Source organism: Lissotriton vulgaris, chromosome 7 (assembly GCF_964263255.1).
Source record: "Lissotriton vulgaris chromosome 7, aLisVul1.2, whole genome shotgun sequence".
In the NCBI taxonomy this organism is placed as follows: Eukaryota; Metazoa; Chordata; class Amphibia; order Caudata; family Salamandridae; genus Lissotriton; species Lissotriton vulgaris.
The window spans coordinates 643,506,804-643,523,537 of NC_141695.1; the positions used below are offsets into that span (position 1 = coordinate 643,506,804).

Sequence of the window (16,734 nt, forward strand, 5' to 3'; positions counted from 1 at the left end):
CTTTACCACACAGCTATCATACATACCAGAAGTGCACTCACAAGTCCCAAAGAGAAGTTCGGGAACATTCACTTCTCAGTTCTCCAAATAAAACAATAAATCTCCTCTCCCCTAAAGTTTCACCAAAGCAAAGAGTCAATTCTAAGGAGTGGCAAACGAAATATCAAACGTCAGAAAACAAAGATAGCCTACCGGCTGGTCCCGGGGGTGAAGGAAACCTCTCTGTTCCTTCTCTGAAAGTTAACTGAGTATCTACGCTTTACTCATTTGTAAGAGTTCCAGGAGGGGGCAATCCAACGTCTCCTGACTCTTAAGGGGGTAGTCACAACCCACTACAAACAGTATATTTGATGCGGCCAGGAAGGGTGCAATCCTGCGTCTTCCGGACCGAGGTCTCAAGTAAAGCCCCAAGCACCAGGTCTCTTAGGGATGTACACTCACCCGAGTGTAAAGAAACAAACGCTTTTCCAGGGGGACGCGGAGGGGGCAATCCAGCGTCTCCGAGCGTCTCACCCTGATGAAGATGACGAACCCTGTGAGGACGCGGAGGGGGCAAATCCTGCATCTCTCGCGCCTCACAACTGATGTTAATGGCAGTACCAGCCGGTAACTGCCTCAGGCGTACTAGCTCCTCCGAACCAGCACTCAAACTTGCTTCGCAGCCACGAAGCATGAAAGGCTACGCAAAGGTAGTATCAAGAACTCCGCAGCAGATCCGCGGGGACAGGGCGTCTGCTATCCAGCTGACTCCCAAGGACGAATCACGTGCGGTATCCTCTGCCTCCCATACTGCTATATGCCTTTCGCGGTCCGTCCCCCTACCGCTAGACATTATGGGAGATGTAGTCTTCCTTCTTCAACTTAGGCAGGCACATCCGCTAGATCCTGACAACTAGAAACGTTCTTGAATTCACAAGAAGTGATTAGTTTCTGACAACCGCATAAACATGACAACTTTATTTCCTAGAGTTGTGGAAACAATAGATAAGTATTTCACTCAGTCAATCGTGCATGCTTCTTTTCTACAGAGTTGCAGAGAAATAGAGAGACAGGCGTTTCCAATAAAAAGTTTATTGAACAGTCTTCTTTCTCATGCAGGAAAAGTGAACTCCTACAATCGTAATGCAGACTGCAAAGTATAATGAGTACAGCGAGAACAATATTATAAAATAATACTGTAAGAGCATTGTATGGTTTCTAAGCCATATAAAAACACATACATAAATAACAATGACTAAAAATACTCAAGTGGTGCTACTAAAATACGCCTACCCCAATGTACCTAACCTAAGTCTAGTACGCGGTAAGAAGTATTGTGTAGCATAGGTTTCGTTTTCTTTGCCAAGAATCTATCAAAGATTTCGCTAGGTTCTAATCAGTTCCATACCTTTAGTTAGAATGAAGGAGGCCTTGTATCTCTGTCTCTGGACTCTATTTCCCAACACCCCGCAAGGGGAGCTTGGAAACACTGGAGCTGGATTCTCGGCGACAGAAAGTCAGCCTCTTGATCAGTGTGTCATCTGGAGGGTTGGCTTCCTTCGGCACTTGCTGTAGCGAGCTGCGTCGGGCAAGTAGATAGTCGAACTGCTCCGAACCACTATGTCTTGCTAGAGCAAGTGAAGGTATATTTATACCTTGAAGGTGTCTAGGAATGCTATAGTTTGACTTAAAGTCGGGCATAATAACGTCAGGAAAGAACCCTTAGGGAATAGTCGTTCTTTGCAAAGTACATGAGTTCTTGGACAAATCAATATTCAAGCAAGGGGAAGTTCCATAACTGCTTAAGCCGATTTTCCAAGAAATCGTTGTGACGTTTGGTACGGCTGGAAGTAGCCATGCCTGTATTTGGTCTGCATGAGTTATGTCTAAATTAGGGCTTGATTTATATGCCTATATAAGGGTAATGTGAATTGTAGCTATATAAGGGCATGAATTGGGATAATTTACTCGGAGCTCTAAACGTCACACAACAGGGCAGTTCCTTTAGTAAAACAAGATGACCTGATCTTATATAACTTGTAGGAAGTCACTAAATCCAACTGAAATGAAGAAGCGCAGGCGGAGAGTGATAACGATGAGGTTTTAATAGCATACACATCTTCTCTCAAGTTAGTACAAGTCAAGAATGCCTAACCCCCCAACAACAACCATTGTTCCACATTCCAAGCATTTTCAAAAGCAAACACACACTCCAGGTGACATGAGGCAGCCACGAGCTATAACGAAATGTCACTCTCGTGTACAGTCGTGTCACGATGCAATGTACCCAACACACCTTCCTCCCTTAAAAAATAAAATTTAAAAAAATCAACAACAAAAAATCATAGTAATAAGTACAGGATTAATTCATGATAAAATCTTTGTACTTTGCAGGAAGGCGATGACTACGCACCGTCCTAAGACTTTCAGGACTCTTGCAAGAAAGAGAATGATTTCCTTGGTCATTATGTTGTCCAACATCTAAAAATACATTACTGCTATGGTCTTCTTGAGAATTAGTAACACCTTTAAAAAGGGAGATTCTGTTTAAATTCCAAACAGAACCACCTTCAATTCGTACAGCATTCTTGAAAATGTTAATAACTTTTCTTGGACTAGACCAAACAGGAAAACCCTTAGTGACACCTTCCTTTTTTGTATGCGAATGAGATCACCTACAGTTACCTCATGTTTATTTACAGAACCCATTTTTTTCATGCAGTGTTTCATCTTGTTTTTATACATTTCAACTCTCCGTTGAACTGCCTCATAATCCACCTTAAACAGATCAAATTTTTCTTCAACCACCAAGGAGTCAATTTGGTACTGGGTTTTCGCCCTCTGAAAAGTTCAAATGGACTGACCAAGGTAACAGAATTGGGCGAAGTTCTATATGCTAATAACATGGATTGTAAAGATTTGCGCCAATTTAAACCTTCTTTGACAATTGAATAGCCTCTTTCACAACGCAGTTGAAACGCTCAACCTGACCATTGGCCTCGGGATGGAAAACTGCAATTTTCCTATGAGTAACTCCAAATTTCACCATGAAATCCTCCATTTATTTACGAACAAATTGTGGTCCATTATCAGTGACAATTTCTTGAGGGATCCCTTCCCTACAAAAAATCTCATCTAAGAACTCAATAACAATATGTGATGTGACTTCCTTAACCATTTTGACCTCAGGCCACTTAGAATAATAATCAATAAGGACAATGCCAAAAGCTTCGTGTTTTGGTAAAGTGCTGAATGGGCCAATAATATCCAAACCAAGTTTACGCCACAGACCAGAAGGAAAATCTATAGGATGAGGTTCAGGACGCTGAGCAACAGCTGATTTATCACTGTTTGAACAATGAAAACATGTACGTACAAAATGATCAACACAACAATCAATACTTGGCCCCCAAAAAGACTCTCTGACACGTCTTCTAGTGAAAGAAATCCCTAAGTGCCCTTCAGGAGCAATTTCAAGGATCGTGTTTCTAAGTGTATGAGGAGGAATAATTTTATCACCTCTCAAAACTAAGCCATTTTCAACAGCAAGCTCTTCATGAACTTTGAAATAGCTCATCATGTAACCAGATAACTTCCTCTGCCTCTGTTCAGGCCAACCTTGTATTAATTACCTCTTGACATTGCCTAATTCTAAATCTTTCTTCATCTCCAGAAGCCAAACATCTTCCCGTAAATTGGTTTGTTCACCATACACTAGATTAACATCACGAGTGGTGAAAGCAACTTCACAATCATCATTCTGGATCTTAACTGGGTACTCGACAGAAGAAGTTACTCTGGACATACAATCAGCATGTACATTAGCCCTTCCTTGGACATATTCAATCTGAAACTGGAAAGACTGTAACCTAGAAGCAAGTCTTGCAAGTTGTGCAGACATGGTACGTCTTCCACCTGGAGCCATTAAGAAAACAAGAGGCTTCTGATCAGTTTTTACGAATAAATGTGGTACACCACAAAAAGGTCCTAAAGTGTTCAGCATCCCATCCTCGTCGCCAGTGTAGGAAGTCACTAAATCCAATTGAAATGAAGAAGCGCAGGCGGAGAGTGATAACGACGTGGTTTTAATAGCATACACGTCTTCTCTCAAGTCAGTACAAGTCAAGAATGCCTAACCCCCCAACAACAACCATTGTTGCACCTTCCAATCATTTTTAAAAGCAAACACACACTCCAGGTGACACGAGGCAGCCACGAGCTATGACAAAATGTCAAGCTCGTGTCCAGTCGTGTCACGATGCAATGTACCCAACATAACTGGTCTAGTTTTAAGGCAGACTTTTTCAAGGTATTTTGTCCTAAAGTTAAAACAAGGGAATTGAGACCTCCATGTATATTCAACTGTTGACTGGGTGTTCTTATCAACTGTCTATTTCTGCTAATGTTTATTTTTGCTTACTGTCCCTGGGAAGAGTCCAATTAATGTTGGGAGTAATCAGTTGTAAAAGCACTCCTTATGGCTTGTATATGTAACTTCTACCTAAAATGACCTTGTTGCCTCTGGTCAGTATCATTGTTCATGTAATTGACTGCACGGTTAATATTATTGCAAGTTACTCCTATATATATATATATATGCACTGCAGCAATGGTTGTATGTTGTGCTCCTGTCATCCTTTTCTACTTGTAACTATAACCCAGCATGGGTGAAGTAAAAACTTACGAAAAAAGCAATAAACAGATTTAAACCAAAAAATACAATTAATAAATATATTGCTTATTTGTTGTTTTAAGTCCAGGTATTTTATTCACGGGTCTTTCCCGTGGACCATCATACATGCAGGGCATCCTGCTGCCCCACGGAACTGCTCATATGTCCTGCGCCCGAGGTGTAGACATGTGGCTTCTTAAAACAGCAAAAATGATAGCATTGTCAGGCGATACGCTTCCAGGCAAATCCGAGAAGGGAAATCTGCTGAGCATGCGGGCAGAGGGGGGCAGTCTGCAGTTTATTAGACGGGAGGCGAGATCGTGCTCTCTTGCGTGACCGGAACTAAGCTCTTAAGTGGCCCAGCCACGCGGCTCGCATAGTGTGCTCGCGTTCCTTGCACACCGTCCACCGTATGACCGAGAACGCTTCGGGGTACTGAATCCCGGACTCGGTGTGGGAGAGCATGCGCGCAAAAGCAGTGCAACGTCACCGCGTAGCGTGCAACTTCATACGGCCCATTTTCCTTCTTAGACCGAGTGGGCAATCCTACTGACAACAAGGAAGTTTTGTGCATAGTGGCGGCTGTGAACTGAAGGGCCATGGAGGTGGAGGACGGGACCATGTACCAGGATGACCCCAACAACAGCGCTGTCATGTCCGAGCGGGTGTCGGGGCTGGCCAGCTCCATATATCGTGAGTTCGAGCGGCTCATTGGAGAGTACGATGAGGACGTGGTGAAGGAGCTGATGCCGCTTGTGGTGGCCGTATTGGAGAACCTAGATTCGGTATTCGCAGACAACCAGGAGCATGAAGTGGAGCTGGAGCTGCTGAAAGAGGACAACGAGCAGCTCATGACGCAGTACGAGAGGGAGAAGTCCCTACGGAAACTTGCAGAGGAGGTAGGGAGCGAACAGGAGGCGGGTTGTTTACATCATCTAGGGAATGGCGCGAAACAGCTGATAGCGTACCGGTTCATGTCGCCGGCACGCGCTTCAAACTGCACTTCTCCAACTTCCTCCTAGCAGATCGTTTAACACCTGATAGTCAGCTCTTTCCCTAGCAGTCATAACAAGAAGCACGTGTAGCCACACCCCGCCTCCGACCACACCTCCTACCGGGCACTTTGGTACAGCTAGCAGCACCCATACAATACCTGCATACCTAATAAACTCTAGCTGCAAAGGAGGGAGGACTAGAGCATTTTGGGAAATAGCATTATAGCAATGTGTTGCCTATTGTCAAGTGCGGTGTGCTGTTGTGCAGCTATATATTTTCGTTAGAGTTATAGGGGAGAGTGTTGTTCGCCCAGTCTTAGAAGCAAATCAGAGGCTCGCTCACTCAGCAGATAGGTAGTCATAAGTAGCGTAACTACACCATCGTAGATCACTGACCGTGAGGGAGGCACACTTCCAGGGTCGTTCTAGCGCTCCAACAGACTTCTGACTAAGGCAGGGGTGGCTGCCACGAATGTGCACCGGTTGGGCGGCCGGGCAACTAAGTGTTGGGTGGTACAAATTTAGTTTGGTAACCAGGTAACGCTAGTGGGCATTTGTTTCTATATGTTTCTGATCGTATAGGAGTCATACAATTGGAATACTCTATCATTTACAATTTATAAAGAATCCTTATCAGGTGACTTGGAGCTCTGTTATCTGATCGTTTTCTGTTCTCTGGTAATGACGTCTATGGTGATTTGTTAAAACTTTATTCTTTCTTCACTGGACTTCGGCTTCACTTTGGTGGTGGTTGTGCTCACCTATACTGTAAGTGGATTAAACTCCTGCAATCCACACTTCATTTAGATTTCTCACTTATCCTTTGGTAGTGGATTATACTTCTGTAATCCACATTCTACTTTGATATACATGTGTTACTATGTAGAATGTTTGAGTAATCATGTTCCTCTTGGGATTGCAGCCCTGAAGAAATCAAATGTGCATCATACTGCACGACGAGGCACGTGTAGGCTGTTTTGCTTTGTTAACTGATGATCTAGCTGTGTCTAGAAAAGTTTACCTGGTTCCGTTTTGAGAATTGGAAAGACTGAATAAATACATGGATATTGGATTGAAAATGACTGGACTTTCTCAATATATCATGGACTGTTGAATTTACTAACTGTGTGCTCGGGGTCGATTTTGAATGTATTAAGTGTTTGGTGGGTTGGTGCTTGCATGCAGGCAAGGCAAGTGGCAAAAAAATAAAGTAACATACCTTGCCTGCTGCTCGTTCCACGTCCTCTTCGGTCCCTCTGTCGGCTCCTTGGGGTCTCGACGCCAGGAACTTCCAATAACCAAGCCTGGCGCTACTCTCACCAACATGAGAGCAGTGCCAGGATTGGGTGGAGCGTCCTGGTGGACGCTCCTTTAGGCCTGTGCTTGGTATACACATTTGTCTAAGATAGCTGAGTGGAGAGCTGCAAAGTACTCATGTCATTTTGGCCAGCCTAAGAGAGCCGACCAAAGTGTCATACGCACATTGGAGGGTCCATCTTGCTCCTCCATACCCCCTCGGCTGCTAGTCGGCAGCAGAGACATGCCTCCACTAATCCCAGCTGCAGTCGGCTGTGCTACTAAACGTGAAAAATAAAATGGAATGAAATCATTTCATTGCCATTTTATTTTTCACGTTAAGCAACGCAGTGGGCCGAGGGCTAGGACCCCTGCCTTCATGGAGAAACTGCTGCTGGACTAAGGGCCACTCTCAGAGCTGGTGGTCTTCTAGGGTCCAACTAATCAGCAGTCACAGTATTTATTTTCTGCTCAGTGAAGCCAGTATTATCATGGTTTACTGCTGAAGGCTATACTAGTATTAGCTGTGTGTTTATTGTTAGGTGCTAGCAGTTTTTGTATTGTAATTTTTGTTCATTTCTGTTAGACCTGACATCATTGGCTTGAGTCTCTCCTCCATTTTTTCTGTTTTGCCTCCACTGTTTTACGATGTTTTGCTGGTATATGCTTTGGGCGCTGTGCCACGGCTGATCCGTGCCACAGCGCAAGTGCTCCCTATGTTAAATTGATGTATCTATTGTATCCATGTTTGGCTTATTTGGTTTACTGTCAGTCCCTAGTCTAGTGCACCAGGAGTGCCGGGGCTTGTAAATACAAATGCCGCTCGTGGGCTTGCAGCACGTGTTGTGCCACCCACAGGAGCGGCCTCGTAAAAGAATGTCTATGGGTCGGTCATTGCGAGACCCACGTGCAGCCTAGTGCTGTCACGCAGGCTGCGCAAGTATACCTACTTGCCAGCCCCTCAAACCTTCCCTTGACTTCCTGTTAGTCACCCCTATGGTAGGCCCACGGGCAGGGTGCATTGTAAGTATAAGGTAGGACACGCCTGACCAAGTTGGCATGTCCTAATAGTGAATTACCGCCATCTTCGGTCTTCACTATTGCGAGGTAGCCTGCTCTCCATTGATTAGAATGGGCCGCCGGGATTATTAATGCTATGATCCTAGCTGGCTCGGGGAGCATGGTGCAATGTCGAGTTTGGTATCCCTGAACTCGGGGTTTAATTACGCATCCGTTGGTGTGGATGGTTTTTGGACTCTGGGTTCGAAAATAGCACTTTTAGAAAGTGTCTATTTTCTTGTCTAACCATATCTGGTTTCTGCTGGTCTTGCGTGTGTGTGACAGGAGCTGGGTGGCTCCACTGGTCTGGATGAGTCAGTGTGGGATTCGTGGGACATTTGCGTTGAGAGTAGTTGTTGATAGCCTGCCCTGCCTGGTACAATGCTGGCTCCACCTCCTGCCAAGCGGCTGATGGCTCTGTGCCTGCCATGGACGATCCTAGCCCCACCTCCTGCCAGGAGGCCGATAGCTCTGCTCCTGCCAGTGTCAATGCTGGCTCCACCTCCTGCTGGGCGTCTGAGCACCCAGCCCTGCTCAGTGAATAGGCCAGGTGCTTCTGCCTGGCTCCACCCACAACAGACCCAGGATGTTGGGAAATTCCCCGGCATGGACAAAGGGATCAAAGCCGGAAAGGGGTATAAGAGAAGGACCCCTGAACCAAGAATTTAGATCACTTCTGACAAGGAACCCTGAAACCAAGGACAAGAGGCCTGCTGATCTAAGGACTTGCCTACCCCTTCTGCCAGTGTGCTGTTTGCTGGGGGGACTCCTGCAGTGCTTCTTTATTTTTGCCAAGGAACCAGGAGAGAGGAACTGTGTGTGTACTCTCACGCTTGTTAAGAAAATCTCCAAGGACTGGAAGAGTGCCAGTCTCCTGCTAAAGTCACAGGGCCAAAGGACTTCATCTGCTTAAAGTGCTATTTGCTGGAACCTGTGAATCCAGCACCTCTGAAAGAGTCAGCAACCTCGACGCCGACGGACGTCGCCGAATCCAGCTCGACATAGTGGGTAACGGCCCCAGTGTCCCGCTTCCTCGACGACCGGCCGCCGGGCCCGACCGACGCCAGCAGCAACGCCAGTGAGTGGGAGTACGGCGCTAGCTCCAGGGGACCTCGTGTCCGCACCGCTGCTGATCGCATCAACTGTGTGCCCTCTCGACGCCGTGAGCGCTGCTCACCCTGTGCAACCGCACCATCGACGACGCCTGCTGAGGCCTGATCGACACCGAAGACGCGACGCCGGATTGCTCGACGCCGCTGATCATCGTGTGCTTCATTTTTCCAAAGGTACTGTGTTGTTGGGGGTCCGTGTGACTCCGGGCTCGACGTAGCGCTCCTCGCGGTCGACGCCGAACCTTTGGATTAACTTTGCCTCGACGTCGTGTAGCCCCCGTGTGGGTTACCCTGTTGCTAAGAACTGTATTGCCAAGAAGAAGATTGCTTGATACTAAAGACTTTTGTGCTAAAGAAGAACCTACCTTTGAACTATCCCTTTTTCCTTCCCAGAGTATTTATTACGATTGTGTACAGTTTTGTCGTTATTTGGTCTTGTGCTAAACCTTATATAAAAATACTTATTTTTATAATACTACTGTGTCGTGTCCATTTGTAGTGTATTCACCTTATTACTGTATGTGGTCATAATTGCTTAACACACAGCCTCTGAGATAAGCCTGTCTGCTCTGCCAAGCTACCAAGGGGGTGAGCAGGGGTTATCGAAGGGTGTGATCCCCTTGCCCTGACTAGAAGAGGTGTGTCCCTATTTGTCAGAAGTGTATACCTCTGCCAACTAGAGACAGCCGGTTCTAACAATTTCATTGGTGGACTTGTTAGCTTGCTGTTTACTACTCACTTCCGGAGGTATTTGCAGTGTCACAGTCATTAGTTGCTGCTAAGTGAAACCAGTATTATCATTGTTTACTGCTGAAGTCTAATAGTATTACCAGCGTGTTTATTGCTACGTGCTAGCAGTGTTTGCATTGTAATTCGTGTTCATTGAATCAACATTTGAACTGGGAAAGGGGGCTTATTTCACGAATTCCCTAATTTTATTTGACACTGATTTTATATTATTTGGCCATGGCTGAAAAACAGCTTTATTATATGCATTATGTTAACAATACGTCGTGAGAGCATGTTGAGCTAGCTTCTCACATCCTTAGTCTGAAATATTTTAGCAAAAAAATATTAGACCGTTTTCTTACATTTATTTAGCAGAATTGCTGACCTTTGACCTAGAGACCTCCACCAACTTAACAAAAGTTGTGTAACTGCAAAGAATCACTGAAATTGCAAAACGTTTTATGTAGTCTAAGCCAACCTGACCGATGCGTTATCAGGTCCCGCGGACAAAAAAAAACAAGCATTTGCAATGCAATAGGTCTCGCAATTACACAAGTTTAAGCTATTGGCATTGTAAATGACAATGCCCTTTTATTTATGTTTCGAAACGAAAAACAAAATAAAAGGCATTGTTATTTGCAATGTCATAGCTCAAATTTGCGTAAATGCGAGACCTATTGCATTGCAAATGCTTCTTATTTCTTACCGCCTACAGAGCAGCGCCTAACTTCTGTTAACTGTCGCCCAGTGCGTTGATGTGTTTGGTCTTGGAAATATTTTCTTCTGTATTGCTTCCGTTTGTTGAACATAGTCGATTTGTGGCAGCGCCTTTAGGACCTTATAAGTATTTAGTTGTCCAGCACAATATCCTTGGTGCAACAACATCAACTGTTGCATGGCTAAACACTTATAAGATCCAAAGGCGAGGCCTATTGGATATGGCAATGCTTGTTTGAGACATATCTTTCTGCTTCTTCTGATTGCTCTAGATGCATAATGGGTTTTTAAGTGTGTGACTTCTTCTCTTCCAAGAAATTCTGTAGTGGTTTAGCAACTACATGTAGCTAGGTTTCCTCTCAGTTGACCTGGAGTTACTTCTGTAATCTCTGTTTCTGAGAGGTGGATGGCAGACTTGCAAGAGGGGGGAGTGGCGAAAGAGTGGCGTTTATGCGCAGTGCGAACGGATGAGAGTGCAGAGCGCGATCTGGAAGACTGGGGCACGTGCTAGAAGAAATGCAGGCACCAGGTGACCACAACACCAGGGAAGAGGGCGCAACTCAGCAATCTATCCACACACAAGATTCATCACACTCGGCGCCTGCTGACACACTTGGCTCCCCTGCGCAATGCTGAACCATGCTAGATAGCAGCAAGCATCGTCCCCTTACCATTTGATGGATAGTCATAGAACACTGTGTACGTACCGCCTTGCTCCCAATGATCTCTAATAAGCTGTACATGGGATGGGTTCCGTCACTAGCTGCCGTCGGAATGTACCTGTTTTTGGTTCTTTTTTGTTCAAAATATCATCTCTGATTGAAGAATGTAATGCACAATTTATCAGCGAATTGGCCCTCTTGGCGAATGTGTAAATAACTTTCGATGATGATGTTCATGCAGAGTTGTAATAAAAACAAATATAAATAAAAAAAAAATGTTTCTAGAACTAGCACTGTGTACAAAGAGATTTGTGAATTTAAACAGAAATTATTTTTAGGCCTCAGCTTGATAGCGCATGCGCAGTCTCAAAGAGACGTGTTGTGTTCTATCTATGAGCTTACAGGCGACCCAACTCCTACCATTGGTAAGCTTCAGCATTGCTCTAATTTTCTTTGATGCCATACGTTATTCATGCGGACATCATGCCCTCTTCTGTTTCGCTGTCCCATAATCATGGACCAAGTACATGTGTCCTTACACTGCTCCAGGTTAGCGGAGCTATTTTTTTCTTTGTTTTCAAGCACTCGATAAGAGTACTTGTGTTTTCAGGCCGTCTCCCTTGTACTGTAGTGTAGTTCCTTTATTCCCAATAGGCTCTGCGCATTGGAATAATATATCCTATAGATTTGACGTAGGACTTAGGTCGACTAGGTCTCTATCGAATATATTCGACTTAATTGTGAGTGCCAGCTAGCTCAGAGGTCACTAGAAACTTTATCGAATAAACAAGAAGGGATTAGTTTCTGACAACCGCATAAACTTGACAACTTTATTTCCCCCCAAGAATAAAACTGATCTTCAGAGTCGTGGAAACAATGGATAGATATTTTACTCAGTCAATCGTGCATGCTTCGTTTCATCAGAAGTGCAGAGAAATAGAGAGACTGGCGTTTTCAATTAAAGGTTTTATTGAACAGTCTTCTTTCTCAAGCAAGTAAAGTGAACTGCTACACTCGTAATACTGGTTGCAAAGTATAATGGGTACAGTACAAAGAATATTATCAATAATACTGTAAAAGCATTGTATGGTTCCTAGACCATAGATAAATACATACATAAATAACAAAGGCTAAAAATTACTCAACTGGTGCTTCTAAAATACGCCTACCCCAATGTACATAGCCTAAGTCTAGTACGAGGGAAGAAGTAAGTGAGGTGTAGCATAGGTTTAGTTTGTCTTTGCCATGAATCTAACCAAGATTTCTCTTTGGGTCTAATCAGCTCCGTACCTTGGTTTTAGAATGAAGGAGGTCTGGTATCTCTGTCTCGGACTTGATTTCCCAACACCCCGCGAGGGTAGCTTGGAAACACTGGAGCTGGATTCTCAGCGAGAGAAAGGACAGCTTCTCTGTCAGTGCGTAGTCGAGCTGCTCCGAACCACCGTGTGTTTGTTAGGGCAAGTGTAGGCATATTTATACCTTGAAGGTGCCTAGATTGACGTAAAGTCGGACATAACAACGTCATCAAAGAACCCCAAGGGAATGGTAGTTCTTTGAAAACTCCATGATTTCTAGGACAAATCAATATTCAAGTAAGGGGATGTCCCTAACTGCTGAAGCCGAGTTTTCCAAGAAGTCGTTGTGGCTTTTTGGAACTAGTGGAAGTAGCCATGCCTGTATTTGGACTGGATGGGTTATGTCTAAATATGGGTATGATTTCTATGTTTATATAAGGGCAATGTGAATTATACCTATATAAGGGCATGAATCGTTAAAATACGCTTGGATTCTAAAATGCTACACAACAGTACACATACTACTAAAATGCATGCGCGTATACATAAACTAATGCATTTCTTTAAAAGTTGTTAAAAGACGGACAGCTTTTTTTTTTTTTTGCACAATCTGATGGTATTGAGGCCTTGCTCCTTCATCTGTCTTATGATTGCGCGAACTCAAGCCTATGGTATTGGAGCGTTTTATGTGCTCACCAGTTCCAGTACATGGCACATTCATTTTTGTCGCTAATCTTGCTTTTATCTCCCCATCCCCTCCTGCTTCCCTGCTTGACCTGTCCCCCACTACCCCCCTAATCACTTTTTTTTGTTGCACTATTTGATGGTATTGAAGCGTTTGTTCCGTCCTCCATAGTGCCTTAGTGCTTGTACCAACTAATGGTATTGGAGCGCTTTTAGTGCTCACAAGTTACATTGCACAATGACAGATTCATTGCCTTAATTGATTTGCCCAGAATCACAAATTGTTCAGCCAACCTTGAGTTTCGAACCGGGGTCCCTTGTCGGCAGCTCTGCACGTTACGCCACATCCTCAATACACTTCAGAGCTCCTCAACTGTTTCTCACTATCACTTCTGCCTTTTTTCAACAAGACCCTGTCAACACCAAACAAGCATTGGCAAAGCCAATAGATCACGGCAATGCCAGAGCTATTGGCCTTCTCAATTTGAATGTCTTTTAGCCATGTTGTCAAGCAGAACTTCTGCTGTTCAGCATGAAGAAGTCAGTGAAAAAAGTGCTATGATGAGGCTAGCCCAGGAGGGGCAGAACAATAAACTTAACATATGGGGTGCGAAGAGACACTGTGTTGGCTCAACATCCTGTGATTCTGGGCTTTCAGTAACTTTCAACCATGCTAAATAGCAGATGTGCCCCTAGACAACATGGCTAAAAGACATTCACATTGACAAGGTCAATAGTTTGGGCATTGCTGCGAACTATTGGCTTTGCCAATGCTTGTTTTTAATGTCGGTAACACATATTCCTACGCAAATCACTATGTTGTAAATAAGTAGGTTGATTATTAAAAGTAAAGATTTTCTCTGGTTGGTTGAGCTTTGTTATTTTTTATGTTACATTATGTTAGCTATATAGGTTTTATAATACACAAGCATTGAATCTTATTAGTGTGCACTGTATTTTTCTTAAACATGGTTTCAATAGTAGCACCATTTAAGCTAGTTTTAATTAAAAATGATTTTTATTCCAGAAATTTATTGAATTTGAAGATTCCCAGGAACAAGAAAAAAAAGATTTGCAAGGCAAAGTGGAAACTTTAGAATCGCAAACACGACAGCTTGAAATGAAATCCAAAAATTTTGCCGATCAGAGTAAGTTTTTTAATATTTGTTACTTCACTGTAGCAATGTCCTTGGACATCCAAATTACATAATTTCTTGTGGTTTAGATTGCGCCCTGTTGCACTATGCCTTAATATATTACCTTTGTGTCTAATTGGGTTGTGGTCTGTTGCCTGTCTCCTTCAGCAATTTTATGTTCAATATTCATTTGCAGTGCAATTCCAAAGCTTTATTATGCATGCTACAAATTTAAGATGGAATCCAGTACATGTGTCTCCATATCTAGACTAAACATTGCACCGAAGTAGATCCTGGCATCCAATTAATTATTCCCACGATTTTGGGTCCTTTCTCTTGTTTATTTTTATAGATTCCCATTCATATATCTAGGTATCAAGGTTGCACTCTGTTTTGTATTTGTATTAATTGACATTAGAAGCATTTCAACCTACATGCCAACACCGCATTACACATGTCATAAAGTTGATACATTGTTGATGAGTAGATACAAAGATAGTGCAGAACCTGTAGAGAATATCACATATTTCATATGTTTTATTTATTTATTTTAATTTAATTTTGTTTATATTTTATGCAAAAAGGAAAAACAACACAAAAAACAAAGAAAATTAAACATAAATTAAAGTACAGAGACGAAATCCAGGGCTTACAAAAATGACAGTGTACATCAGGGAATACCGTTCAGCAATCATGGTGTGTATCATGAAACATTGCCATGCAACAACGAGCCATCCATGTCTCAGGATCTTGAAAGACAAAGTGTACTCTCAGACTGCCAAGAACAACAAGCAGTAACAACAATTTATATATGACTACCACTTCTGTAACTTCCAAAGCAGGTAACAGCGCTCCAGAACAGTAGGACAAAGTATATCCCCAACACATCGTCTGTGAATGCAACCAGAGGGACATAGCGAGCAAGCTCATTCAGCATCTTTCACGGAGGCCCGGGGAATACCATCTCCCAGCATCTTTATCTTTAGTAGCAAGGTATGTCCTATACAATCCCCAAAAGTTTTTCAGGCAATTTCTTGGGGGAAGCAGTTCACTGTAGGTCTCGGTCTAAGTACAGCAATAAATCATATGTCTCTAACAGCTAGCTACTGTGGTGAGCGGGCCATGGGACCAACAAACAGCAAACCTACATCTAGCCATCAGCAGCCCCATATCGGCTAATCTCCTTATTGTTTTGGGCAAGGGTTTGAAGTATCAAAGCAAAGCAAATAAGGGGTCTGGGGTTAGTGGCTTTTCAATAATATTGCCTAGTAGTTTAAAAATCTATATCCAGAAATTAGCAATCCCTGGACATAACCACGCAAGATGAAAGAAATCAGCCACTTCTGCACCGCATCGCTCACATTCCGCAGTGTCGCGTAACCCATATCTGTGCAGTCTCTCCGGAGAATAATAAACTCTGTTGAGAAATTTGAAATGGATTAACCTGTGCCTCCTGTTCAGGGTGATGCGCTTTGTGCTCTCACAGCAGTATTTCCACATCTCATCAGCTATATCTACCCCCAGGTCCACCTGCCATGCCAATCTCGCTTTCGTATAGGGGTTGGAGCGGTAATTCTGCGTAATCTTGTACAGCTTTGAGATGATATGATTGGGAGCGTCAGTTTTAATTATATATGAGAGGGCAGACAGTTCAGGTGGCTCCGCCAGATCGCTACCTAAGTTCTCAAGTAGTGACTGCCTCATCCGGTGAAACTGGAACCTAATAAGGGGTGTATGTTGTTGTACCGCCCTGTTCACATCGTCCGATGTTTTGACTGTCAGAGAACATGTCACCTATCAACTCAATTTATAGTGTGTTCATTGCCTTAGTGACCCCTCTATCCGTGCATGTGTGTAGCCAGAGGCACCAATCCAATGGAATATAAGGAGAGTACAGTACGACTCCCGCCTGTAATTTCAAGAGGTGCTGCCAGGCATGCACCGTCACATTGATGGAGTCTACGATAACAGTCCTTCGGTCTGGAGGATTAAATATTAGCGCTGGTAAAGGGAGTGGAGTCACAACAACCCTCTCAATCTGTATATGCGGAGTGTCAGTCGGGCCCATGTATCAAACAGTGCGCATGTGCACTTTGGGCCACCCTATAATATACATCCAAGTGTGGGTACCCTAATCCCACCATGTGATATGGCAACGTAAGTATTTCCTATTTGACGCGTGCATGTTTGCCTGCCCACGTGAGCCTAATTAATAAGGTGTAAGTGTTCTAAAAACGACACTCGGGAGGATCATTGGGATGTTTGTGAACAGGAACAAAAACCGCATCAACACAACCATTTTCATAATTGAGATTCTACCAGCAAGAGATAGTGTCAAACGGAGCCAGCGTGCCTTTTAACTTGCTGATAGCCACTCCATAGTTGTCCCTGAACACCG

General features: G+C 43.7%; 1 protein-coding gene across 3 annotated transcripts in view; it reads left to right on the top strand.

Moving 5' to 3' along the window:
- Positions 1-4,958: 4,958 nt before the first annotated feature.
- Positions 4,959-16,734, top strand: part of SPAG9 (sperm associated antigen 9) — a 1,654,314-nt gene continuing 1,642,538 nt past the window's right edge. For all 3 annotated transcript variants that reach the window (XM_086930851.1, XM_086930853.1, XM_086930852.1), the window contains exons 1-2: positions 4,959-5,550; positions 14,228-14,348. In XM_086930851.1, the coding sequence (XP_086786977.1) occupies positions 5,251-5,550; positions 14,228-14,348 (421 nt within the window). In that variant the 5' untranslated portion in view covers positions 4,959-5,250. The remainder of the gene's footprint in view (positions 5,551-14,227; positions 14,349-16,734) is intronic.